The 27,870-nt window shown below is 38.0% G+C and overlaps 1 protein-coding gene across 6 annotated transcripts in view; it reads right to left on the bottom strand.

The window, feature by feature from the left end:
- ralgapa2 (Ral GTPase activating protein catalytic subunit alpha 2) overlaps nt 1-27,870 on the bottom strand; it is a 154,552-nt gene that overhangs the window by 114,841 nt on the left and 11,841 nt on the right. For all 6 annotated transcript variants that reach the window (XM_038271576.1, XM_038271581.1, XM_038271577.1 and 3 more), the window contains exons 2-4: nt 12,608-12,718; nt 12,446-12,495; nt 1,712-1,769 (exon numbers count right to left, since the gene is read on the bottom strand). In XM_038271576.1, coding sequence (XP_038127504.1) covers nt 1,712-1,769; nt 12,446-12,495; nt 12,608-12,718 — 219 coding nt within the window. The remainder of the gene's footprint in view (nt 1-1,711; nt 1,770-12,445; nt 12,496-12,607; nt 12,719-27,870) is intronic.

Here is a 27,870-nt window from a genome sequence, read left to right as displayed (position 1 = left end):
ATAACCCAGAAGGGGTTTGTGTGAAGGAGGGGAGACTCTCAACAGACAGCCTTGTTACCATGAGGACAACAGGATGGTCCACATCACAATTGGTCCCCGTCACAACTGCTTCACATTAAACTGGTCCCTGTCATAATTGGCCCACGTCCGAACCGGTCCCCCTCAAAAATTGGTCCACGTCACAACTGGTCCCCCTAACCACTGGCGTCACAACTGGTCCCAGTCACAACGGGCCCATGTCCCAACCAGTCCCTGTCCCAACTGGCCCCAGTCACGACTGGTTGATGTCCCAATTGGTCCAGGTCCCAAATGGTTCCCCTCCAAACTGCTCCATGTCATAATTGGTCCACGTCCCAAACGGTCCCCCTCAAAACTGGTCACAAATTGACAACATCAAAGTTTTTAGGCCTGGGATTAGAAAACATATTTCATATTTTCTAAAGTATATGACTAATCTGAAAGCCACAGGAAGCAAAAAATAAAATATTAAGAATCTGAATATCTGTGGTTTGAGTATTTTTCACAATAATATGCATGGGGTTTATTTAGTCATTGTAATCAGTTTGTGCTCCATCTACGTCTAGCGCTTTGCAAATAAATGATGTACTTTGACCTTTATTTGCATTAAGGCAAATGGCTACAAATGCTTGTCCAAAATTACATCTTTGGAGCTCTCGTGTACCAATGGTTTGGTGATTAGTCTGAGAACAGACCTGACATTTTCAAGCCCATCCAATGAGACTTCTTTCATTGTACCATGACTTAAGAGCAATCTATGTCTAATTCACAACCATATACAGGTTCTATATACTTGGAACTTGGTATCGCCATAAACTGCCAATGAAATGCAAAATGCTTAAGAAACACCTTCAACAAGTTGCAACAGGTGTTTTAAAGATCAAACTGATTCCTCTCATTCTTAGCCTGTTTGCAATACCGTTATAAAAGAAACACACACATAGAGAGAAAAGATGTTGGTGTATTTGTACTTTTTCCTCTGGCGCTCCCATCAGAATGCTGAATTCACAATGGCATAAATTCCTCTTTTCATATTCATGGTTTGAGGACAGAAGCATCTTAATAGCTGTGTGAAATCCCTGTGACCTTGCAATTCTCAGTTTGAAAAGCACTAAACAACCATGTCATTAATGTCATTCCATGCACCCGGGGGAATTTACCACAAGACAGAGATTCTCTACCAGTAATGGAATTGGATGTAAAATGTGATAAGAAAAAAAATTGACAGTTATCTTGCCTCAAGTGTGTAAATAACAGCAGCCCATCTTGACCAGTGACACATGAACTGATGAGTGAAGGAGAAAATTCTTTGTGAGTGCAAGCTGGAATAAGGGCCGTCTTTAAACCCATCACAATTTCTTGTTCAGCGACTGACAAAATGGAGAATTTATCAGGGGCATCCACCTAGAGATGAGCCCTGATTCGAAATTATACGCCTCCAGGAAAGGCCAGTCTGCAACACTGATCTGGACCTAAACTATTTCAGCTGCCAGGCGGGAGGGTTATTGCTTCTCGCTTAAGTTTCTTTAGGCAACAGCAGTATACCTCAATTCATAAGGATCTTTCTCCTTCCTTGTATGCTTTGATTTCTTTCTACCTCAGAAGTAAGTAAAGATTAAAAGAATAAAGACAACATAAACTGTAAAACCGAGTTATTAGGTGGGGATTTACATTTAGATAATCAAGTACGTACCTATGCTGTGAAACTGCCATCTGTTGTAGATTTTCTCAGGCAGATGTTGAAGAATTTTCTGATGAAAAGAAGCAGAATTTGATTAGTTCCATGATGGGTTTCATCAGTCCTGGCATGAAAACAATAGAGTGAAAAATAAAACAAAATGTCCCTTATTGATGAACTATTTGTAGAGTAGAAGACAAATATTTGTGAGGCAAGCTAATCTACTGAGTGAAAAATCTGCAAAGAAAGCAAAGACATTTGTAAAGCTAAAACTACATAACTGTGTCACCTTTAGCAATAAGAGCTCTAAAGAAAGCCAACTTTTAGAGTAGAAAACAGGCTCCAACAATAGTTAAAGTAATGCAACTACACTGTAACTGGACCAGAAAAGTACATTTTTCTTTATATTCTCAATTTTACTGATATTCATTATGATTTTATAGAATTCCAAAAACGTTAGAAAAACAATCCACTGGACTTTGTTACCAAGGTTGAAGATGTTTCGCTTCCCATCTAGTAGCTTTTTCAATTCAAAATTTCAAAATTAGCAAATTAGCTTGAATTGGAAGCTTTATATAGTAGCTGAAAAACTTGATTAGGCTTAGAAAACATGCAAATTGCAACAGAAGAACGGGTCCGCCCCTTAGTAAGGGGAAGTCGTTTTGAGTTCTTTGTTAAACTGCAATACGCCAATACTTGGTTATGCCTTTGAAAGGGTGATCATTAGGGGCAATTTATGGAAGAAAAAAAACAAAATAGAGCAAGTAACAATCCCAATGATGCTATAGTTTACAACTATAACAATAACGTTTCTCCCTAAATCACGATAAAAGACACCATATCTTCCATTAGTAAATCGTTGAATTAAGCATGTAATTTAATCAGTACATTGGATTCAATAGTATTTGAGAATAGAAGCAACACTGAAAAAATGTAAACTTAAATAAGTCATATTTTCTTAAAATAGGTGCATTTTTGCTTGAACTGAGGAGGTAAGTTAGACTCTTTGTCAATGAAACAAGACAATTTACATTTAAAATAAGAAAAAAATAATTGCATTGTCTTATTTCAAGTACATATTGTGTAAACATCTTATTTTAAGATTAAAAATCCTCATTCCATTGGCAGACCATCTTATTTTCCTACTCAAATTTAAGGTAAATACACATATTTTACGTAATTTTTACTTATTTCTAGATCGTTTTTGCAGTGTAATTGCGTGAGTGCAACTCCTGAGTTTGCACTGCAGTGTCGCTTCTCAGTTCAGTCAGGATAAAAAAACAAACTACTAGCTCCATTTCCAAACAGCCAGACAGCTGAACTATTTAAGAGAAGAATCTGCAAACCCATTGGCACCATCAGTGAGCCTGCAGCTGTTTTCTAAAAACGCTATAAAAAAAAAAAAAAAGAAAAGTGGGGGATGTGATGATGACTGTTTTTTTTTCCTCTGGTAAGTGTTTGCTCTTCACCAAAACGGTACATAGTTGTGGAATATGATGCATTCGCCCTTTGCCTCATCTTTGCCTAGTGTCTGAAAGACCTGAAGACACAAGAGAGCACTCAAGACCTCAGGAGTAACTGTGTTATAACTCAATTAAAGCTCCATAACCTTACAGCAACCGATCATTATACCCGAGTCAGGCGACAGGTTAGCTGGGTCCCGCTGGAGAGATTGAACGAAGACAAAAGCTTTGTGTGTGGGGGTGGGGTGGGGTGGGGGGGAATGGGCACATCTACAGCCAAGACGCTTTATTCACTGGGATCAGCCCATGCACCTGATGGTTCAATTCTTATCGGGGCTAATCACTGACCCAATAAGTCATCATGATTGCAATGTTGAGATCAAGCGTGCCTTTTTTACCACTTTTCCAATTCAGTTCTGACCCACTTAAACAGACAAGCATTGCTGGCCAGCATAGTAAAAAGCTCATGTGGACCAGAGAGGAAGAAACACAGATAGTGAAGCATTTAGAGCACAGCAGCAAGAGGAAAAATGTGAGAGCCTTGAGAGCATAAAGGTTAAGTCACCTGCAGCCACCCAGTGCTGGAGGAGCATCACACAGAGAGAGCCATCGCAATAAAGGAAATACAGCAAAACATGTTCAGTAAGTTTTATTAATGAAATTGTAAGTTGTTAAATTAGCAAAGTCTTGCCACATGTGCATTGTTTCAACTAGAGAGAATATTTTTTTCTATCATGTCTTTCTTTACATCAGCTTCTCTGTATATTTCTCTGTACATTCAGCATCTACTTTATACGAAAAAAAAACTTTATTGCAAAGTAGCATTTTACACAAGGACATACAATCGAAAAATTCAAGAATATAAAGTTTAGATTAAACAAAGGCAAGCTGTATGGGGATGTTATGATAATAGGGATGTATAATACAACTTTATGCAGAGGGAGATATTCAAAACAGCTATAAAACTACAATGACAATAATTACACAAATAAATGGGATTAAAATTTTTTTATTTAATTTTTTTTTTCTTCCTTCAACTAGAAAATTTTCAGTAGGGGACCCAGTCAGACGACTCCAAATTGAACTTTATTGATATAATATTGGAGGAATTTACCTGTGCATTTAACCCATCCCTTTGGGGAGCCGTAGGCTGCCATCGTGGGGTGCCAGGGGAGCAATCAGGGGTTAAGGGTCTTTGCTCAGAGACCCAGAGTGGCAGTCTGTGGGAGTGGGGCTCAAACTGAGAACCTCAAGATTCCAAACTCTGTGCCCAAACCCCTAAGTCGCCACTCCCCACACTAAAGCGATTTACCCAACATTTTAATCATTCACACACACTGGTGGTGTGTCCTGGGTCACACTGACAGAAACAAGGATCCACCACAAATAACCATCACCGTCACCAGACTGCAGTCCCACAGAACCGCTTAACCAACATGTGGTGGAATGGGAGTTTTTGCGTCATTAATATGCAGCTGACAAACCGGCAGGAAAAGCTCCATGCTTCCAGGTTAATACAGACCAAAATCTATGGGTAATATCTGAAGCACATTGTTAAATTAATGAGAAAGAAAATTAAAGCAGCTCCGATGGAACGACAGATTTAAAGTGGTACCGGTTAGTGAACCTAGTTAGTATAAAAAATGTGTTGAGTGCGTTTGATATACAATCTGGCTACCAGCTATGAAGCGCCTGTTGCATTTCACTTGTTTCTTTTTCCTTAGAGACTAAATCCTTGTCTTTATCTGTGACAGTAGAAAATGTGATGCACGCATTAGTTTAACGGGGAATATGATAAATCTGCTGTTTAACTTTTCTCTGATCCACAGACGTGACAACGTATACCTATAGACAGGTAGCTGTACCTTATTATTGATTCCACATGGGATCATTAGATCTCTCAACAGGAACTGTACTGCTCTCCATCACTCTGTCTCCTTGGGCCAGCAGAGATATTATGCTAGGCTTCTGCACAACAGGGTAGCCTACTTAAGCCTTTCCTATGTGTGAGTGTGTGTGCATGTAGAGAGACAATAACCTTGTCTTTTATGTCTCAAGAGCACCACAGAAGGAATGCAGAGGAGACAGACAGCTAACTCAGAAGAACTCCCTGTAGTGCTGGAATAGAAGCTCCAACAATGATGAATTTAGTGGCTGATATGAGGCAAATACAGTGTCTGCAGGACTAGAGGTTGGAGGAGTTACTCTAATCTGCAGCCATACTCCAGCATAAAGATGGAGGAATTATTGTGGTACAACTGCAGCCTGGATGCATTTACATGATCCACACTTAGGTTTCCAGTGGCAGAGCAAGAAAATGACGCAGATTCTAGGTAATCTATGAGGGCTTTTCGAAGGGAAGCTTAAGACATGCGTTGTTCTCTGAGGAATGTTTGCAATTTACACAGTGCTAAAGATTTATGACAACATGAAGAGAAGCACAACATCTAAGGATAAAAAAATAAAAATAACACAAAAACTTTGCAAACCTTAAAGGAGAAGTTGGGTCATATTCAGAATTCAAACTTCTGAAAGAACTTTAAGTATGAAATTATTACATCTTGTTCAATAAATGATATGTTTTTTTAATTAAGACAAAATTTATTTTGAATGTGCTTTACTGGAGACATCCATGTTTGTCAAAGAGCACTTCTGAGTGACTACTGTGACGTCACAGTGCGGTATCTGGTATTTATCCAAGTCATCTTGAAAACATTCTTCTTCCAAATGTTAGCTACATGTTTTTTCTCTGGCAAGAAGTTCGATGGCAAATCCTCCCTCTTCAAGTTGGCAATCCAATGATGACCCCGTCAGTGGAGGATCATGAAATAACTAATTTATTTTTCGTTTTTACCCTATGTATTAGGGTTGTCAAAAGTATCGATACTCAAAAAAGTATCGATACTGAAACGTTGTATCCGGATACAATACTCATTTTCAAAAGTATCGATACAGTGGCACCTAAGCAGTCATTCATCTAAAGTGCAGATTAGAGGAAATGCACTTTCAGAACACTGTGTGATTGAATAATTCTGTGCACTTTTCAGTTTCAGACTTTTTTTTTTGTAAGAGGTGAGGCTGCTGAGAATTATTTTTGTTTCTTAACCGGTTTGGCTAGTGTCATTGTTATGTGTGCAAAGCATAACCAAGTAAGGAAAACTTCATTTTAATTTTGTATGTTTTTTTACCAAGCTTGCTTAATATTGTGCATAGCAAACAACCTCAAAATATTCTTCTTATTGTTTACTGTATTTATTTATTGTATTTTTATTATTAATGAAAAGTTCTGTTGAATTTTGGAGTCTTTGTTTTTATCCTTGTGGTATCGAAAATGGTATCAAGTATCGAATATTTTCCTTAGTATCGGTATCGAGTTGAAAAGTTTAGTATCGTGACAACCCTACTATGTATTCCAACATCCAACTGCCATGCACATGGATATTGTGAGATTAACTATAGCTCTGGTGATTGTCAATGGTGAAGTTCTCTGGAAATCTTCAATAATTGTTGTTGATTGCAGATGTGTCTAGTAGTTCCCATTGATTTTGCTTGTAAAGCGGGGAGAATGGCACTAGGCTTACCGCGACGTGACGTCACTACTGAAAGATGTCAGGAGTGAGGTGTTACTATATTTGGGCAAAAATGGCCGCTCCCAGACTCAGTGAAAATTATTGTTTTTATTTTTTTTACTGATTAATGCTAAATTCAGTAAATCCCCACAAACGTATTAGATTTAGGTATAAATAATGACCTATTGGTTATTCCTTGCTGACAAGACTTTGCCTTTAAACTACAATCACAGTGAAACAAAGCATCCAACAGAGAAACAAGCGTTATAACGTTGGCTTCATTCTCTTCAACGGCCAGCAGGTGGCAGCAGTAGACTACAAGTATACTAATTAATGTTCATCTGAATTACACTGCTCACACAAAAGGTAATTTAATCAGCTTTAGCAGAAACTATGAGGGAAGAGGTAAAAAAACAAAACAAAAAGATAGATTTAAAACAAGACATAAAAAATAAAAAGCCTGCTGCAAATGAACTGATGAAATAATCCTTAACCTTATGTGGAAGTTTTATCAAAATATAAAGACATTTTTAGCCCTGATGTAATGAGCAAAAAGTTTCTTCACATTTCAAATTTTCAGAAAGTTAAGTAGAAGTACAGGACCCAGACGCTGCAACCACTCGATTAGATGTGATCCTGGGAACCCTGAGAAAACAGCTCTCTCAAGAACTCTAAATTATCCATGCATTCTGTTACAAAAATAAATATATGGCAACCTGATTCACAGAACAAAACAAAAGTAAATCCTGCATACATTTAGGCCAAAGACCAATGGATAAAACTCTAGCAGCAGCAGCACTTTGGATGAGCTGAAGCCCCCCGCCGATGTTGTTTTATTTTGTTTACAGAGACCCATTGACGCACCAACTTATATTCTAACAGGATGAAAATCAAAGCATACACTTTGTGTCCTGTTTCTTAAACATAGCAGCAGGCTGGTTTAGTAATACACTGTACCCAGTTGTTTAGGTTTACTGCATGTTTTGTCACCTTTATCTTTACTTGTTTCTGATCTCTAAAGTCGAAAATATAACCTTAGTGATTCAAGAGTAATAAATAATTATACCACCTTTCAGAGCAATAAGCTTTTGACTCGTTTTAAAATGTTTCGTAAAAACAAAGCTGCAGCTACAAGCAACAGATGTTCAGCAGCATTTAAAATGACTAATATAATAAAAAAAGGATTTAATTATTCAAACTACATCTTTAACCTCCAGTGTGCATTTGTTAACTGCCATTGTATGTCCCTTTAAAAAAAACAACCTAAGGGATAAAGCAAATATATACCAATATATATCTTTTAAATAGGGATGGGAAAATTGAAAGAAAGGATGAGAGGGGGAATTTGAAATGCTGATTCAGGTCCGGCTGATAGATGAGGTCACAGCAAGGCTGTATCCTGGAGAGAAAGGGGTCCTGGCACAGGCTTCCTTCTGAATTTTGCTGCTTCCAAAGCTTTCCCTTAACTGGTCTCACAACTTTACTGGCACCAGGATAAAAATGCTCTGACGGTGAAGGGTCATGTTGGAGCATAAACAAGTCAGGAGTCCATGAAGGGCTGAGGAACTCACTCTGGTCTTATGACCAGAAAAAAAAGGGCCTTATAAAACAGACGCTCTGTTGTTTATTCTCTGTCCTTCTTAAAGCATTTCTAAATTTTTCTTTTCATATGTATAAGATAGTTGATCCTAAGGTAATATCCAAAATAAGATCCACAATCCACAAATTATTGATCTAAGAATGAAACCTTCACCTGCATCTACTGTTTTATGGCTTCACATGACTACAATCATTTTATTATTTTGTGTATGGAGCCTGGGTCAAAGGTCTTTGTCCAAATGTTCTATAAAACCTGCTGCAAAAACATAAAATATACATCACAATAAATGAGATATATCCATCTATTCAAAAATCCTGTCACATTCTGAACTTAATTCATAATAAAAACATTTATTTGCCTTTTATTTTATGTTCAGCTGCCTGGACTAGTTCTTAGCAGTGACCATCTGATTGCAAACTCTGAAAAACATGCTGTAAACAAGAGCTGCTAGGTCAGGCTAACAGGATTTTCTGCTATGGATGTTTATATAATAAGAATGACTCAAACATCCAGTGTGAAAAATAAAGTCAGAGGAGAAACAAAGCAGCCAGAAGCCATCAAAAATCCATTAAGATAAAAACATTAGTGACAGATTAGAGGAATATCATAAAGGAGGCAGTGAAGCTGAAATGTCGCTGTTTTTGTCTTGAGTTCAGTACTTATAATAAGTAAATCAATTTTTAGTATTTTATATTGCTACCATGCTACCATGTCCATGTTTTCATTTTTATGTTAAGAGTCCAGCTCTTTATAAAATCTGGAGCTTGTAAAGCACTTTTGGTGTCATTCTGGGTACAACAGAGAGCAATACTAACAGCACACAAACAAGGCTAATTGGTGAAGACTAGAGACAGTTTAAATGTGAAATCTGTAAATCTTTCAGTATTTAGTCAAAGCCCTACAGCCACTAATACTAATATTTTCTAAAAATGGGTTTCTTCAGCAGACCATTGTGATTAAACACATTAAAAGCTCATTTTAATCACAACTCAATTGTTATCAAATCTATTAATACTCATAGATCAAGGACATTAAATTTGGAAGAAATAAAACTATCAATCTTAACCATATGCATAATGTTTTCTGTTTGATCCGATTAAGTTTACCATCCGCATTAACTCCCAGTTTAGATCTCTGGCATAATAAAAACCAACAAAAGTAAAATTTAAAAATATGTGGCAATAACCTGTTCAATATTAATTGCTGAATTATATTAAACTATTTTGCTTCCTAAATTATTTTGTTTTAAATCCTTTGTCACCTTTACCATCGACAGGCTGCAGCCATGTCCGGAATTCCTTGCTTTCCATAGCCTAGCCTCCATAGACTAGCCCCACCCGCCAGCGGCCAAAATCATTTTTGCCTGCGAGTTTGGTCTAGCCTCGACCAATGCCCCGGGTCCTAGAACTAGCGGGCCAATCACAACACAGAGATGTGTTTTTAATTTTTGGATGCAAAGCGGGCAGGGTTTTGAGGGCGTGACGACAAAGCTGTGCGACGCTGGAGAAAGCACAACAATGAAGATGGCAACAACTATTGAACAGTAGCATGCACTGCGGGAGCAGCAGCTTTCAATGCAGAGCTCCATTGAAAGTTGAAAGTTCTCTTTTCTGTTGCTGTTGTTCCATAAAAGTACGTTTTAATATAATTTGAGATAAGAATATTATACTTTAAAGCATCACTACATGTATGGTCCATTTACTGATTTAATGCGTAATTTAAAAAACCATTTCCGAAGTTGAGAGGACCGCGGCAACCAATAGACCTCCGAGGTTAAAGTCAGCCAGAGCTAACCGCAGCCCGTCTGCAGAGGCCCTATCTCGGGATAGTCGTGTGTGAAGGGCTGCTGGCTCTGATGCCGATTTTTGACTCATATTTGGAATCAGTTTTGGAAGGATTAGACTTGGGGTTTTTGTTGAAAGAGGAAGAAAGAGGCTCTACGCTCATTCATTTTTAAGAAGGACGTATTCACAGTTTTACTGACAGGCTGTTTGTTTACACTCCCCCACCAGCTTTCTGTCTATTACGTTACAGTCAGTTCCTCTTATTGGTCAGAGCATTGGCCAATAGGCACAGACATGGTTTGAAAGACAACATCAGGCCCCGATGAATGAGACATCGGAAGATGTCTCATTCATCGGGGCCTGACTAAATTACACATTTAATCTCATATTTAATCTGGTTAATCTGGCTACGTTTTCCAGCTGCTTTTGTTGAAATTAGCATTTTCCCATTCTCTAGCCTTTTCTACACCTCAAGCTTCTTTTCCGAACATACGGCTTTACGATCAACCACAATCATTTAAGCGCAAATAAATTGAGAAATAATATATCTGACAACCTTTTTTTTTTTTATAATTTTTTTGTTTGCTTTTTAAATTCTTAAATGCCACAATAATCACATTGAATAAATCTCAATGCCAATTAAGGCCTTAATTAAAAAAATAATAATTTAATGACTTTTAATGACCCACAGAATCCCTGTGCTGCATTTTAGATCTGACCAACCAAACCCTGGATGAGAACAGTGATGGCTGCTGGTAGAAGGGGGATTGTAAAGCTTCAAATGAGCTTATGGACAGGGACAAAGGGGTATCCCCTCAAGATATCAGGGATCAGCATGGGAGCTTTAACTCCCTCCCTCTGCAAGTCAGAGAAAAGGGGGTCACATGCCTGATCATGGCTGTAATGTAATCCCCATGGAATAAACTAAGAAAACATGCAAACAAGCTGATGAACCGCATTTTGTTTGGTCTGCTGGTCAGGGAAGGGCAAAATAAACATTGTTCTAAGTGTGTCACAAAGAAATAAGCAATGAATAAAAAGAAAATATTTGAGAAAATGTCCAACTGGTTTAGAATCTAACTGGACTTACTCTTAGGCAACAATGGCCGTTCATGTCATGTTTTGCTGTTTAAATGAAGAAATATAGAACTGTGGCTACAATCTCATGTAACTATCCTCTAAATTATCTTTTATCATCCAAATAGAACAAAATCAATCAAATAATTTAACCGGACACAATAAAAAACGTTCACCTATGGTCAGAAATGACTAATATAACAATGAGCAACTTAATGCAGTGTACCAGAGCTCAGGATCAAAGCAACCCCGTATCTGTCCCGTCCACAGCGCTCAAAGCAAGCTTATCTACTCAGCGCACGGGTGAGAGCACACGTCGTCACAGACAGGGGCTAAAAGGGGACAAATGAGGGTTAAGCTGCTTTCAATATTGACTCCATAAATATGGAAAAGGACTGAATCCAGGATATATTTACAGCTCTGATGAGTGGATGTGCACTGACACTAAAGGCGGGTTTAAGGTGACAGAAAATGTTGAAAACTAACTTAACAAAAAAGAAAAAAAGAGAACACCTTCCATTTTGTTCTGCTGCCATCTTTACAGACCTGCCCATGGCAAATGTAACCAGAGAGCTGAATGTACTTGAAACTTGATCTGGCTTTGCAGGGAGGTAAAAAAAAACAAAAAAAAACAAGTAACCTGCAAGCCCATCGTCTCACACACACAGAGGACACACTCCTTTAGATCTCCCTGCATGCTAGTCTTTTTAAACAGACACAAAAATACACATTTTACACACTAAACAATCCCTTCTTGCCATTCATGTTCTTCAGCAGAGCTAGCATTCGGTTCCACAGATTTTGAGACAATTACAATCATGATCCAATGCCAGAGTTGAGCTGAAAACCAGTGGTGTGGCGTGCTGGTGGTGCAGTGGTTAGCGCGCACAACCAATGTACAGAGGACATAGTCTTCGATGCGGCTGACCCAGGTTCGAATCTGGCCTGTGGTGCTTTGCATTGGATGGTGCACATGACGTGAAATAAATATTTATAAACATTAAACCGAAGCCACGAGTAACGTTTGTTTTAAAAATGTAAGGAATAGAAAGTACAGATACTTGTGTAAAAATGTAATGAGTAGAAGTCAGAAGTAGGAAGAAAAATAAGTAATGGAGTAAAGTATAGGAACCTAAAAAGTGTACTTAAGTAGAGTAACAAAGTATTTGTACTTTGTTACTTGACACCTCTGCTGAAAACAGACTATAGGAGGTTATAGGTGGATCTGAGACATCAGCAGATGATAACTGACTTACTTCGAAAATAAAGAGGATAGAGTCCAGCTCCTCCCTGTGAGATTTATTTCCTGGAACACAAAAGGAAGAATATGGAGTGGAAATGAATTTAATTAGGAAGTAAAAGCTCAGACTGAACAGACAAGGGGTGAAATCAGTGGGGTTCAGTTGAAAGTGACTTACCTTTTTGTTTCAAGCTGCTTTCCAGTGTTATGAAATTTTCATAGAAGATAAAATAAATCTGCGAGCAGTTGCCTTCAAAGAATGCCTTCAGTTCACTCTTGTCCACAATATCTGTCATAAGAAACAAAAATAAAAAAATTAGAAAAGGGTGTGAAAAAATTAAGAGTTTATTAAAAAAGTTTAGCAAAAAAACATCTCAATAGTTCCTCCAAGATAACAGAAATACAAGATTTTATACTGAAAAATTAGATTTGTTTTTTTTTAACAATTTAAATAGTTTTACCTTCAATCTATTAAAAGAAATGTTTTAAGATTGATAAATAAAAGAAACAAACATGGCGGTTTTTGACCTGCAGACATCAACTCAAGTTTTAAGTGCTTACAGTCGGTTCCCATTTTCCTTTCTATATAGATGAAGTCTATTCAGTCGAAATGTGTTTTGTGAAATGGTGAATTTGTACAATAAACATTACCAAAATCCAAAGCAAAAATTACAAAGAAAATACATAACCCCCCGATTAAAAAAAAAAAACGACAAGAAGAATAATGAAAAAACAAAAGGTAAAAAGGCAGTTACAGAGAGCAACTAATGATTTGCAACGCCTTCATTTTAAATCACCATGTAAATAAGGAATAGGTGTGCACAGAAACAAAACGCCCAGGTTTAATCACTCTGAGAATCACCAAAACAAGAAGAGCAAACAAAGATGTCTGACTTTTCAAATTCAACTAGCTCCAAATCATCCGTACATTTAAATGAAAACCAGACGTTTTTGAATCTTTGGTGGTAAGGAAGATACATCAAGAAGAGATTTTAAAGCTGGCAGTAGATTTAGCGAGTGATCAAACTGAATAAAAAAAAAAAAAGGATTACTAAAAGACATCAGGACTTTTCACTAAAAGGCGTAGTTGAGCTTTTTTGTTTGCAGAGTCAACATTTAGAGCAAAGGAGGAGCAAGTCAGTGCTGAGGTATCTGAAGGACTGAACCGGCTCCACCAGATGGGCCTGTAAACAGAACGGTGTTAATGGTTCAACAAACCAGGAGATGTTTGGTTTCTGCTTCTTCAACTCAACTCCTTGATCTTATAGTTTATAAGTGATTAGCAACTGTCTTAAGGAGATCATTAGCGGACAGCAGTGTGTCACAAAAAGGTGACAGGAGTGATGTTAGTAATGAGGATGGACCGATTCATCGGCTGGCTCATATTTTCACTTTTTCTTGTATCACAATCACCCGATGTGCACATATATTCATTAAGCAGCCATGCCCTGAGATCGAATGAAATGCAGATGGGCCTGTAAACAGAACGGTGTTAATGGTTCAACAAACCAGGAGATGTTTGGTTTCTGCTTCTTCAACTCAACTCCTTGATCTTATAGTTTATAAGTGATTAGCAACTGTCTTAAGGAGATCATTAGCGGACAGCAGTGTGTCACAAAAAGGTGACAGGAGTGATGTTAGTAATGAGGATGGACCGATTCATCGGCTGGCTCATATTTTCACTTTTTCTTGTATCACAATCACCCGATGTGCACATATATTCATTAAGCAGCCATGCCCTGAGATCGAATGAAATGCATTTATTGATATTCCCTCCATTTGCTATGCGCTGTCAGTGTTTTTTTTACAGGTAAAATTGAGACTTTGTGTAAATTTTGTTATCATTGCTCCATTTTATTCGTGTAAACAGGAAAAGAAAGCCACACTGCCCTAAAAAATCTGCCTGACATATCAGTGGATCGGCTAAACCGATGTCAGATTCAACAAGACCAAAGCCTTTAAAAGGTTTCCTTAATATATCCAAAAAACATCTGTGGAGTCGGCAAAGCGATTACATCACAACCACAGACTTTGAAGGTGGGCCATCATGGACTGGTTTGTGAATTGAAGGAAAACTAAACAACAAAACAAATCTGTAACCAAAGAGAAGTTTTCTGCCTCCTGGGACATTTAGAAGGACTTTTCCCTGCAATAACAGCATCAGTATCTCTGTGTCACTTCTCGACCCGTTTTGCACATCTAGAGTCTAAATTCTTTCCATCCTTCTTTGAAAAGAGGTGAAGCTCAGTCACTTTGGATGGTGGGTCTGAGAACATCACTTCTGAAGATTATCAACAACTTTTGATTTGCATTTCAACCTAGTAGGGCTGCAACTAATGATAATTTTGCAAATTGATTAATCTGTTGATTATTTTTCCAATTAATCGACTAATAATGAGATAGCCAAAGGTTCCTTAAAGAAGATTTTTTTTACTAAATTAAACCAGTGAAACTAAAAACTTTTCCACTAGAGGAGTTCTGGATAGAGCATATTGACAGAAGAAAACATTTTTTTCATCTTAAATGCAACATACTAATATATATTTTCCTACAATTTTGATATAATAACTGCTCTAAGTTATTATTTTAAAGTCTCTATACTTCAGTTAATGATTAATTGATTACTAAATTAGTTCCCATTAATAGATTCAGCCCTAAAACCTGGACTTTAATCTGGCTTCTCAGCCGCCCTGCTAGAAGGAAACACCCACCCTTCCCAATTTCAAGTCAGCCATCATTTTCCTTTACTTGGCTCCCCCTGTCCTCCATCAACATTGATCTGGAATGAATGAATGTTGAGGAGAACCATCATTTTTTTTATATATATATAGTCAAATAATAATTACTTCTCTGCAGTTAACCCATTCCCTTGGGGAGCAGTGGGCTGGCATTGTGCGGCGCCCGGGGACCAGTGTGGGGGTTAAGGGTCTTGCTCAGGGAGCCAGAGTCTGTGGGTGTGGGGGATTTAACTCCCAATCTCATGAATTCAAAGCCCTATGCCCTAACCACTGATACTGCCACCCTTTCAATTTTAGATGCAACCCTTCACCAACACCACTGAATCAAATAAATGGCTCATCACCAGACCTCTTGAGAGCTGAATGACGTGCAGAAGAGGGAATTCCACCATTTATTCACATGCCGGGAGCAAGGATGTATTTAAAAGCTGCAGGAAGTTTTCAGTGACTGAATTAGGAAAACACATAGAAGGACACGTGGGCTATTAGCCACTTTGCAAATGGTTTCACTGGATTTTATTCAGGATCATACATTTAAAGTGGGCTGAATATACCTGCAACATGCACAATTTTAAAAGTTTAATTCTAAAAACTATTTTGAAACCAAATTTTCTTTCTGTTCTGAATTATGGTTTGTTTTCTGATGGTTTATGAAGAAACAAATGTGTAAAGATTAGCAGCGTTTTAACATTTTTGGATGGCAGCATATGCATTGATCGTAGGAGTGAAACATTAAACATTACTTTTATTTAAAGGTTGAGTATAACTTAACTAACTTAAACAGGTAGGTGACATGTTAAAATCATGATACGTCTTGAATACCCATCTGCAGCCTTTAAAGAGGTCTTTAATTATTAATATTTCTGTGTGATTGCTTTAGAAAACTGTTTTTTAGATCACAACAACAAAAAAAGCCCTTGCTAAATAACAAGAAGCCGTTAGAAATAAATAACTTATTTGTGGCTTAAAGAAGGTCAATCAGTTGCTTTACTTGCAGAAGATGGAACAGGCATTTTTTTTTTGTGTGCCTTTTTTTAAATATTTAATATAGGCCAGAAGGAGTCCTGGCAAAATAACAGCAATTAAGGTTCACCTTCTGTTGCAATGTCTCCTGTACCACATGGTTAACTGGAAATCTTCCAGAAGCTGTCCAGCTCCTGCGGAGTGCTGGAATGATGTACAATGTGAGAGAGACCCGGACCACTTATCTATGTTTAAAGATTAAAGGCGAAATAATGAGGACACATGATGAGAAAGCAGAGTCGCAGACAAAATTGCAGTTAGAGTTCAGCCTTGATGTGAAAGGCCAATTTGCAGGGCTTCATTACGGAAATTACAACATCCAACTCTAGTAATAGGCATGAATATAGAACAAAATCACCACACTCCCACCAGTTTAAGGTATTATACCAGTAAATTGAGCAACTAAAGTTGTTATGCACAGACTGACAGAGCTGAACGGATCCCTTTATGTCTCACAGCAGGTTAAGTATGCATCTAAATTTTAAACCAACCTACAATAATTTAAGTGACAAACAGGCAGTTTCTCCATGTAAGCAGGCAGCCTTGTGGGTTAATGTTCTGACACACAGATGCAGTTGGTGAGGGGCACCTTGAGTCACTGCTGGCAGCGAAACGTTTGGAGCTACATTATGATTAACTGAGGAAGAACTCAAGCTTTCAGTCAGGTAAATGAGTAAAAGCCAAAAACAAAGGGGAAAAAAAGTATAGGAATCTACAATCTAACATTATTTAGATTATAGATTATTTAGGTTTGCAGCCATTTCGGATAGATTTGACTCAATCCATGAACTGTCAGATTAGCTATTTAAATTATTCTTTAAAGGATAAATTGTGGGCACAAAATATAAAGACTGCTTAAATCCTCAATAAAAAGAAGCCAGATCTATTTATGGCTATGCTGATTCCTGTATATTTCAAATTTTAAAGTCGTTGAGAAGTCATATTTTAATGTTAAATCATTCTGGCTTAAACACGTATATAAATGTGCTGTTCATCAGAACCCATTGTCCTAAAAGTAAAAAATTGTGTATCTAAAAAAAAAAATCCTGTCTTAAAATCTGTGTTGTTTTTCATTATTTTATGCAGGCCAGTGAGTTATACATCAGCCTGTACACCTAAATTCGGCGAATCATATATCAAAGGTCATTTGTCAATCAATTTTTTCGTTCATAGCATCATGATTCATATTTCGCAGTTGAAATAAGAATAATTGACTTTACGATTGAGTTACGTCGCAGTGTTCACGGGGACACGTCTGTGTCTTCAGCAGGCGTAGAGCTAACAAAACTGGCAGCGTTGCGAGGCAAGAGCTCAAACATGTGCGGCTGTAAGCCTTCTACACCAAACCAAGCTTCTGCCGCCCTGGCGTCCTCTTCAACAACAACTACGTCCCCGCTTTCCTCCTCTAAATAAAAAATGTATGACGGAGGAGACTCATCCACGAGCTCCGACACAAAACTCTACTCCTCTAGCATGTTTCCCCTGTCCATAGCGTTCCTTGACAGTGTCGTTGCTAAGTCACCAATTTGGTGCTACTTGGTCCCAATGTAATTTGGGTTTAAGCAGCACTAAGTTGCTAACTGGTTAGCAAGAGGCTGCCGACAAACCACAATCAAACTTGCTTGTGAACTTTCCGCCACAACAATCCCGCCCCCTTGATAATCGACCAATCACATTCACTTTATTCACTCGTGTAAAGTCGGGCACCACTCGGGAGGATTCAGAAATGCAACGGTTGGAACCGCCGCTTCCCTACGACTTTAAGATTATGTACTATAGGGTAAAGAAGTGACTGGTACAATAATAATAAAATTATTGTAATAATTTAATAAAAGTGTCTGTACCATAACCAAAATAATAAACCCAAATGCTTCCTGTCTTTATACATAGAAATAGCTTTCATGTAAGTCTAACACCGCCTGGTATGTCATTTATTCCTGCTTTTTTTCAGGTAAACTTATCTTTCCCTGCTTGTTCAAAGTTGTTAGATGTAATTTACGTAATTGTGCAAGTAACGTTGTACGTTCCCTGAAAGTAACTACTACTGTATTTTAATGCTCTCACAAAATAAAGATAAAAAATGTCAACAACAAAAAAATCGTAATTTTATTTAATCGAATTGCTGATAAGTAGCCACCTCATAAACATTCTTTTCAGGAGAAAATGAAATAAATATCCCGGCCTGACAGTGCCCTCATAGGACTATACTGTGCTCTAGCAATGTGTTGACATACTGTCTATTAATATTGAAAGGACACAGCAGCTCTGCAGTGGATAGTGATTGGAGCTGAAAGCATCACTGGAGCATCATCACAGTCCGTTCTGATCTGCAGTACCTATAGGCCTTTAAACGCCTTCAGAGTTTCCTCACACCCTTATCGGGCAGAACATCAAGAGCAGAACCAGCAGACCTAGACAGCTTCCTGCTTCAAGCTGACAAAATGCAGGATATGCACTCTTCGATATTGCAACTGTCTATCTTATTAAACAGCATAAAATAACATGCAATTATTGAATTGAGATTGAATTAATAAAGTGTCTTGTAAATACATAGCACAGGGTTTTTAGACCAGCTACTGCTGAGCAACACACTAGCAGCTGCTGCTTGGAGCAAAGTCTGCAGAACAGCAAATATTGTGTTTAATGTTTTACTATGCTTACCAAACATGTGTTTTGCTCCTGGACCAAATAGGAATTATTAGCACAAAGGGCATTTTTATTCTTCTATTCTGGATTATTTTTCTTAATTATTAAGCTGGCAACTATTCTTGCTGATATTTACCAGAAATTTGAAATGTTGATATATCAGAAAACATACGGATATTTTAGGATAAAAGGATATACTTTTATCAGTGCTATTAAGCTTAAAGGCCACTCAAATATTGTAAGTTTGATCCCATCCATTAGATATATTAATCTGGTCTTAAACAAAAGGGGAACCATTTCTGCTGCTCTTAAATAATTCAAATAAAACCATAGTGAACAGAAAAGCAGCTCAAACTATGCGCACACTTTAAATCCAGTATCTCTGATGTTTAATCTTTGAGTCACAAAGTCCAGAACCCAGAATCCTTTATCCAAGCTGCATAGAGCTGCAGAAGATATAACTGGTAATGAGATTTCTGTAAAACTTTAATCTCTCTATTTCAGCAACATATTATGGCAGTAATGAGTTTCAGAGAGTGCAAAAGTGATCAATATTTCTGAGTCTCTCTTTTTTATAAGGATTCTGGCTGCAAAGAAGTTGTAGTATAGTGAGTGTACACGAGTAGAGATACTAGTGAGCCTGCCACAAACTTCTCAGGTGTCTCAGCATGAGGACTTAAAGATACAGAACCCATTTTCTGAGCCTGGAAATCCTAAGGATGACACTATATCCTCTGAGCCCAACAAAGTAACCATTTTCCTTAAATAAAACCCCTTCGTCTGCAAAACTCTCATGTTAAAGACAAGAGGGCCAGAGCAGAAAGCAGCTGGGGAAAACAGCCAGAACAGAGAGCTTTTATGGGAGGAAACCTTAACCTAAATCCAAGATTAAATAAGCTATAAGTCTGGTTTACCTTCCCTCACCCACATTTAATGGACTTCTGAGTAGCAGGTACTCACTTTGCAACCCCTTTTGTTAAATTTGTAATTTTACCTGATCGTCTGGTATGAAATTATTCATTCAAGAAGGAGCAAACCTAATTCTGAAATTTAAATATTAATAAAAACAACAAACACCTTTTAAAAAAAAACCTTAAAGCATCAACAGTTAAGCCAGGCATACACTGTGTGATATTTTCGATCGTTGCGAAGAAGAAGAATGTAAATCAACATAATTGATGTTTTTTCCAAGAACCAAATCATTTAACTTTTATAGAATTCATGAAATCGGGTTAAAAATAAACAATAATTTTAGGTGCCTGATCCAAGTATTCCATCAAATTTCTGATCTTCTGAGATTATTTTGCCTGAGACATTTAAAAGACAGTTTGAGATTTCAAAGTGTTTTTTTTGGTAAAAGAGAATGTTTTATTACTAATCCCATAATCTCATAATAAGAACAAGGCAAAAGTTCAAAGCATGCAAACTGAACGTCAAGGACTGAAGATTAAACGTTAATATATTCTAGTCTGTTAAGGTCACCAGCTGATGTTAGAGCAGTCAACCTGGTGCTTCTTGTAAAACCTACACAGTAAAGGAGGAAAAGCGATCAAGGGTGAAAGAGAAGTCCTTTAAAGTTCTCAGCTGGTGCCCCTCGACCATTAAGCAATGCAGTAAAAAACTGACAACTCAGCAAGGTTTTACTTCAGCGTTTTTATTACAAACTAAATGCTGTCTAAGCAGCCTTGCAGACTGCAGAGTCGGGCAAATTATTGATTTACTGTCCTAAAATCTCCTGTTCATGCCAAAAAGCAAGAAAAAATAAAAACAACTACAGGTTTGGTTTTCCATTATGATGTATTTCCTGTTGGCCGCCCGAGAATGGCAGCACTTCTATGCCTACATCAGAGGAACAGCTGGAAGATGATCCTGTGCAGTCAGAGCCGACTGTCACTACCCAATCCGTCCCAGAAGCACGATCCTATCTGCGCATGGGCAAACAGATATACATCCGGGTGTCCATAAATAATGTAATTATGGTACTAAAACTACTTACTTATATCCTTAACTCACTAAATAATGCTAATACACATCTTTAAAAAATGTTCTATGAATTTTGTGAGACAATTTTTATGCTGACGTCATCATCAGACGTGTTCAGAGCAGTCCGGCAAAATATGATTAAACCATTTTTATCTGCATTTTAGTTGTTTCTGTCTTTAAATTACGTACTATGTAGCATAAGGTTAAAACAAAACGAAAACATAAAACTCAAAAAGATTAGATTTATGTTTAAATCCAAAGCTGTTTACTATATTTGGAGAGGGAAAAAATCATTTAGGTATTTTTAACAGAATAAAATCGAGGAATAATCTGGATGCGGATGCTCAAATGAGCTGATAGCGCATGCGCAGAACAGATCGTACTTCCGGGACGGATCGGGGAATGACACCGACTTTTACTATGGAGAGCAGGAAACCACATCCATGTAATCTTCTAAGAGAATCAGTTCACTATGATTTAAAAAAAAAAAACAAAAGAAATGAATATCCTGTGTAGGGCTGTAACTAATGATTATTTTACCATCCGATTAATCTGTCGATTATTTTTTCTATTAATCGGTTATTAATATCATAATGAAAAGGTTCCTTAAATTAAACTTTTTACAAAACTAAACCAGGTGAAAGTAAAACTTTCTAGATAGAGCATATCGACAGACAAAAAAGTTATTTTTTTAAATTACATGCAAAATGTTTCTACATTTCTTTTTACAATTTTAGCATCATTGCTACTCTAAGTGGGTCGTTCTGTCAATTAAAGGCATGTTTCACAGTCTTTATACTCTATTCTATTAATTGATTAGTAAATTAGTTGACAATTTGTTCAATAATCGATTAATCATGATTAATCCCATTAAGTGTTTCAGCCCTAATTCTATGTTTAAGATTGATGGGATTGTTTGCATGAAGAAAAAGCTCTTTCTGTGTTTCACTGTGACTTTTGAGGAATACGATCAGTGCAAAACAACATAGTAAAGCAGGGAAAAATTAAGCACTCAAAGCTATTATTGTAGTTTTAGACGAACAACTCATGTGCCTCTGTTATTTTCTTATGTAAACTCGGCTACCAAGCTGTGTGCGACTGTGCTGTGTTCACTCTAATTGCTTGCTGAGGAAACAAGTAGGTGAAGGTCATTGAGCCAACTGAAGCCTATGGCAAATTTAAACATTTAAAACCCAGCATTCCCCGCCCACCACCCTTAGTTCAAACCTAGCCAGCACACGGTACATAAAATAGGAGCTCAGCTGGAATCAGATCATATTTGACTCTCTGGGTAACGTCCAATATATGCCATATAATTTACCACTTGAAGCAGAGTAATTAATATGCCAGGTCACACACAAAACCAGCCCAATCAAGTCTTTCATAAGACAGGCTCATTTGCATCAACACTGCAGGTGCCCCATCTTCATGCCAGAGAGGAGATAAGAGAGAAAAGACTGGTGTGTCTTTTTGGCAGCATCGTCAGGAAGAAAGAGGAAAAAAAGTGCTCTTTTAGAAACCCACAGAGGAATGTCTAAAGGTTACTACTGATGGTGAAACAGTGAAAACAAGAACAGTTCACTGGAAGAAGCAAAATAACTCCCAGTCAAAGATAACAGATTTCTCTCATTGTATATAGATTTATGTAATAAGTATAATAAAAAAGTAATTCTTATGTAGTCCATATGTATTTAAAAAATCTAATTTACCAACCTCACAAACCTGGGAGGATGTAAAAGAATATCTGCAAAAGGCCTGACTGACATTCCTCGGGTATTATGACATTAAAGGTATAAAGGAGGATTTTTGCAAATTTTTTAAAAGACCCGCTGTGTCCACATAAAAAAAATGAACATGCACAACCCTGTACCTGTTCCTGAAAAGCATGGAAAAGCGTGCACAAGCCCATTTCTCCTCGTGCACACTCTGTTTAAAAGTTGCTGCTCTTATAGCTCATACAAGCTTACTGTGCCTGAACGTCCGCCTTAACCCCTAAATAGATCAGGGACTATATAGTGGACTTTATAGCAAAATGAGTTAACTAACCGTTCGGACAGATGATCATTGCTTTTTGCTCCCCGATGGTCACGAAACTCCTCCTTCACCGCGCAGTGCCTGCGCCGTCTTTGTTATTAGTCGCCACTGTCGGGTAGGTGGCGACAGCAGGCTGCTGTGACTGTAAATCCCATAATGCCTTGTGAGGAGAGCTCTCCGCACAAAGCATTCTGGGAAATATTTGCCTCTTGTGAGGCCTTTCTTTTCTTCACTTTTTCTTTTACGATCCTCAGCCATTTTCAAAGAGCCGTTGTGAGACAGGTGAGCTTCGATGACTTTCTGAAACTGTAACTTATCACACATATACGTCTGAAAGTGCGCACGCGCAGAAAAAGATAGCTAACCAGATGAGCACGTATGATGGCCTTACGTAAACATATCACCAAAATGATTGACAATTAGGAGGGCCACTCATTTAGATTATCCACCCGGAAATAAAAGATCATCCTCTATACCTATAAGGGAGAGACTGGCTGCTAAACAAAGTCAATTTTCATAATTTTTTGAAAAAGCTCCAGGGAACCGCAAGGGGCATGCTAAAGAGCCGCATGCGGCTCCGGAGCCGTGGGGTGCTGACCCCCGTGCTAAATGAATGAGCCATGTGAGAGAAGGCATCAGGCTTGAAACAAATGTTATTTTAAAAAACGGTAACAAACTTACACAGCTATTAATCACCACCGGCTGCTGCATGTACTCTGGATGCTAATGGTAAAAGAAACAAATGAATGGATACCCTATCCATCCAATTAGTCAATATCAGAGTCGACATCTGTTACCGGTATTGGATCGGTGCAGCTCTACCTGGTATACATGAACTAATTAAAATTCACGCTGTTAACCACAACATGCATTTCTTTTCCTCTCATTTGCACCCACACAGGTGGTTTTTAGCATACCAGCATACCTAGTAAGAGTGCAAACATTGGGACAGCACCTTTATGGTAGAGGTAAAGGGTGTGCCAACTCTTCAGGGAAACCACAAACAGAACAATGTTTACATTGACTTTTGCTAACTATTAGTCTTAAGGTGCATTCAGACTGAATGTGGTGTCCGGGGTGAGGGTGGTGGATTTACATTGTATTCCTATGCAAATTGCGTGGGGAATGTGGTGAAACAACCAGCAGTGAAGCCCACTGCACCACTCTCACCTTGTAGCGAACAGAGGTTATAAAGTCATAGGGAAGCGGCTGTTCCAACCGTTGCATTTCTAAATTCTCCTGAGTGGAGCCCGGGGAGTGAATAAAGTAAATGTGATTGGTCGTTTATCAAGGGGGCAGGATTGTTGTGGTTTGTAGGAAGCATCTTGGTAACCAGTTAGCAACTTAGCTCTAGTAGGTTCCCAATGGGAAATTCCATTGGGACCAAGTAGCACCAAATTGGTAATTTAGAAACAACACTGTCAGGGAATGCTATGGACAGAGGAAACATGCAAGAAGAGGATAGTTTTGTGTCGGAGGTCGTGGATGAGTTTCCTCTGTCATACAGTTTTTATTTAGAGGAAGAAAGTGGGGATGAAGTTGTTGTGTAAGAGGACGCCAGGGCGGCAGAAGCTTGGTTTGGTGTAGAAGGCTTACAGCCGTACATTTTTGAGCCCTTGCCTCGCAACGCTGCCAGTTCTGTTAGCTCTACGCCTGCTGAAGACACAGACGTCCATCCTCATAAACACTGCTACGTAACTCAATGGTAAAGTCAATGATTCTTATTTCAACTGCGAAATATGAATCAAGATGCTATGACAGAAAAAAATTGATTGACAGATGACCGTTGATATATGATTGGCCGAATTTAGGTGTTCAGGCTGACGTATAACTAAATGGCCTGATAATATAATAAAATATAATATATATATGATAATATATAATAAAATAACCACAGATTTTAAGACAGGTTTTAGAAATTATCTACATTTTGGGACAATATCATCTGATGAAGAGTACATTTTTAAACATGTTTAAGCAAGAATGTATTGACATTTAAATATGATTTCCCTACGACTTTAAACAGCAGCACTGTATGGAGCAAGTGGAGCGGTGGAAACCTTAACTTTTCATTTAAATCGCACCATGGCAACCAGTCGGGGAAAACTGATTCGGACTCGTAGTGTGGGATATCAAAATAACTGAATGATCAATATATTCTGCTGAACATATACAGCACTTGCTTTTTATTTACACATTTAATTTTGATGGCTGGGAAAAATATCACTACATATAGTAATATTGCAATATTGTGACAACCTCGTATCATGACCCAAGTATTGTGATACGTATCGTATCGCAACACAGAGACCAATACTCCCCACTAATTCCAGATGCAGCTCTGCTGAGCCAAAGTGATCTACTATTTCAGCTCTTCTGGGGCTTTTCCAAAATTGATGGTCTCTCCAAGCCGATTCAAAAGTAGGGCATAGTAGCAGCAGTCTGTCATGTTACATTTCACCTATGGTTTGAATGTCAAATGCTGACGGTGAGACCTTGACAGGAAATGCTATAGGGTTGTTAGGGGTAACAGCAGATCCAAATTGAAGAATCGAGGAGGATGAAAAGGTACTGAATATAATGAAACAATCATTCCAGCCACTAAATAAGGTCAGCGCTGGTGACGTCATCAGATGAAATTAAAACTATTATAAAATCTTAAAAACCAAAGGAACACAAATCAAGTCGAATTGAAAAGGTAGATAATTTTGATTCAATTTGGAGCTCAATGGGGGGGGATAGTGAACCTATCAATTACCTAAAAAAAGTAAAAAAGTTTGTTAAAAATTACGATTAACATCTCTGAAACAAAAGTAGCACACAAAAAAAAAAATGCACAAACAAAGCAATAACCATTCAGTCTATTTGCTGAGTTTTTCATGTGGGTGGGGTGTCAGCTTCATGCAGCTGAAGCTCCTCCTATATAATGACGCAGCCCAGGGTGTAAACACTGAATATCCTGCGGGGCTCATGGAAATCACTGCTTACACTTTATGTTTCTGGGAAATCCAATAAACTCCAGATATGAAAAATTGACTGATCTTGACAATAAACAATGGGGAGAAAAAAATAAGAAAGAGAAAAATCATAAGAGAAAAATCAGTATTTGAACGCCCTGCTATTTCGTAAGTTCTCCCACTTCATAAAATCATAAGAGAAAAATCAGTATTTGAACGCCCTGCTATTTCGTAAGTTCTCCCACTTCAGCAACCCCCGTCCTCGGATATCTTATGCAAAACATTACCAATTGTCACTCGTACAATATTCCTTTCTCTCACTGTGCAATAAAACATGTCAACTAGTGCATACACTGTGTAATTTTTGTAAACTTAGTTATGTCAGTACATCTCTGCAGTACAAGGGCAATAATCCAAGTCAACTACTATGTAACTCTCTATTGTGCAGATATTCTTATATCTAAAGGAAACATATTACAGGACATTACAACCTTTTCTTTTTATAAATGTTTTTTTTGGTACTATATACACTCTTTTTTGTTGTGTGTCGTATTTTTATCTTAAATGGAAATTTGCATTAACTCTTTGTACTACTTGAACAAATTTTTGAGGTTGTTAACTGCATAAAGACACCTGTCTACCCCATACAATCAGTAAGAGTCAAACTACTAACATGGCCAAGACCAAAGGGTTGTCCAAAGACTCTAGAGACAAAATTGTAAATCTTCACAAGGCTGGAAAGGGCTACGGGAAAATTGCCAAGCAGCTTGGTAAAAAAAGGTTGACTGTTGGAGCAATCATTAGAAAATGGAAAAAAGCTAAACATGACTGTCAGTCTCCCTCGGACTGGGGCTCCGTGCAAGGTCTCACCTTATGGGGTCTCAATTATCCTAAGAAAGGTGAGAAATCAGCCCAGAACGGACGGTCAATGACCTGAAAAGAGCTGGGACCACTGTATCTAAGGTTACTGTTGGTAATACACTAAGACGTCAATGGTCTGAAATAATGCATGCCAAGAAAGGTTCCCCTGCTTAAAGCAGTACACATCAAGGCCATCTTCAGTTTGCCAATGACCATTTGGATGATCCAGAGGAGTCATGGGAGAAAGTCATGAGACCAAAATAGAACTTTATGGTCATAATTCCACACAGGAAGGAAGAAAAATGATGAGTACCATTTCAACACCATCCCTACAGTGAAGCATGGGAGTGGTAGCATCAGCGTTTGGGGTGTTTTTCTGCATATGGGACAGGGCGACAGCCCTGTATTAAGGAGAGGATGACAGCGTCCATGTATTGCGAGATTCTGGGGAAAAACCTTCTTCCCTTAGTTAGAGCATTGAAGATGGGTCGAGGCTGAGTCTTCCAACATGACGACGACCCAAAGCACACAGCCAGGATAACCAAGGAGTGGCTCTGTAAGAAGCACATCAAGGTCCTGGCATGGCCTAGCCAGTCTCCAGACCTAAACCCAATAGAAAATCTTTCAAGGGAGCTCAAGCTCTGTGTTTCTCAGTGACAGGCCAGAAACCCGACTGATCTAGAAGATCTGTATGGAGGAGTGGGCAAAAATTCCTCCTGCAGTGTGTGCAAACCTGGTGAAAACTACAGGAAACATTTGACCTCTGTAATTTGCAAACATAGGCTACTGTGCCAAATATTAACATTGATTTTCTCAGGTCTTCAAATACTTATTTGCAGCTGTACCATACAAATAAATAGTTTAAAAATATATATATATTGTGATTTCTGGATTTTTTTTCTTTTTTTATATTATGTCTCTCACAGTGGAAGTGCACCTACGATGACAATTTCAGACCCCTCCATGATTCTAGAGGGAGAACTTGCAAAATGGCAGGGTGCAGATAGTTATTTTCCTCACTGTACTTGCTTCAGTAGAGCTCTTCGCTGAAAAAAAAGCCTTCTTTGGAAACTAGTGGTCAATTTTTTGAAAATATGACAGAATGATGGATAAGACCTGCTGTAAGGGTAAAAACCCCTGATGCACCTCTAAATCAATTCTAAAAAAGCATTTTCTGGCATTAGCTGCACTTTGAGTCA

This window comes from Cyprinodon tularosa, unplaced genomic scaffold (genome assembly GCF_016077235.1).
Source record: "Cyprinodon tularosa strain WSP-4 unplaced genomic scaffold, ASM1607723v1 ctg80, whole genome shotgun sequence".
Taxonomy (NCBI): domain Eukaryota; kingdom Metazoa; phylum Chordata; class Actinopteri; order Cyprinodontiformes; family Cyprinodontidae; genus Cyprinodon; species Cyprinodon tularosa.
The sequence above is the reverse complement of the archived record's forward strand: the minus strand, read 5'-3'. Positions and strand labels throughout refer to the sequence as shown.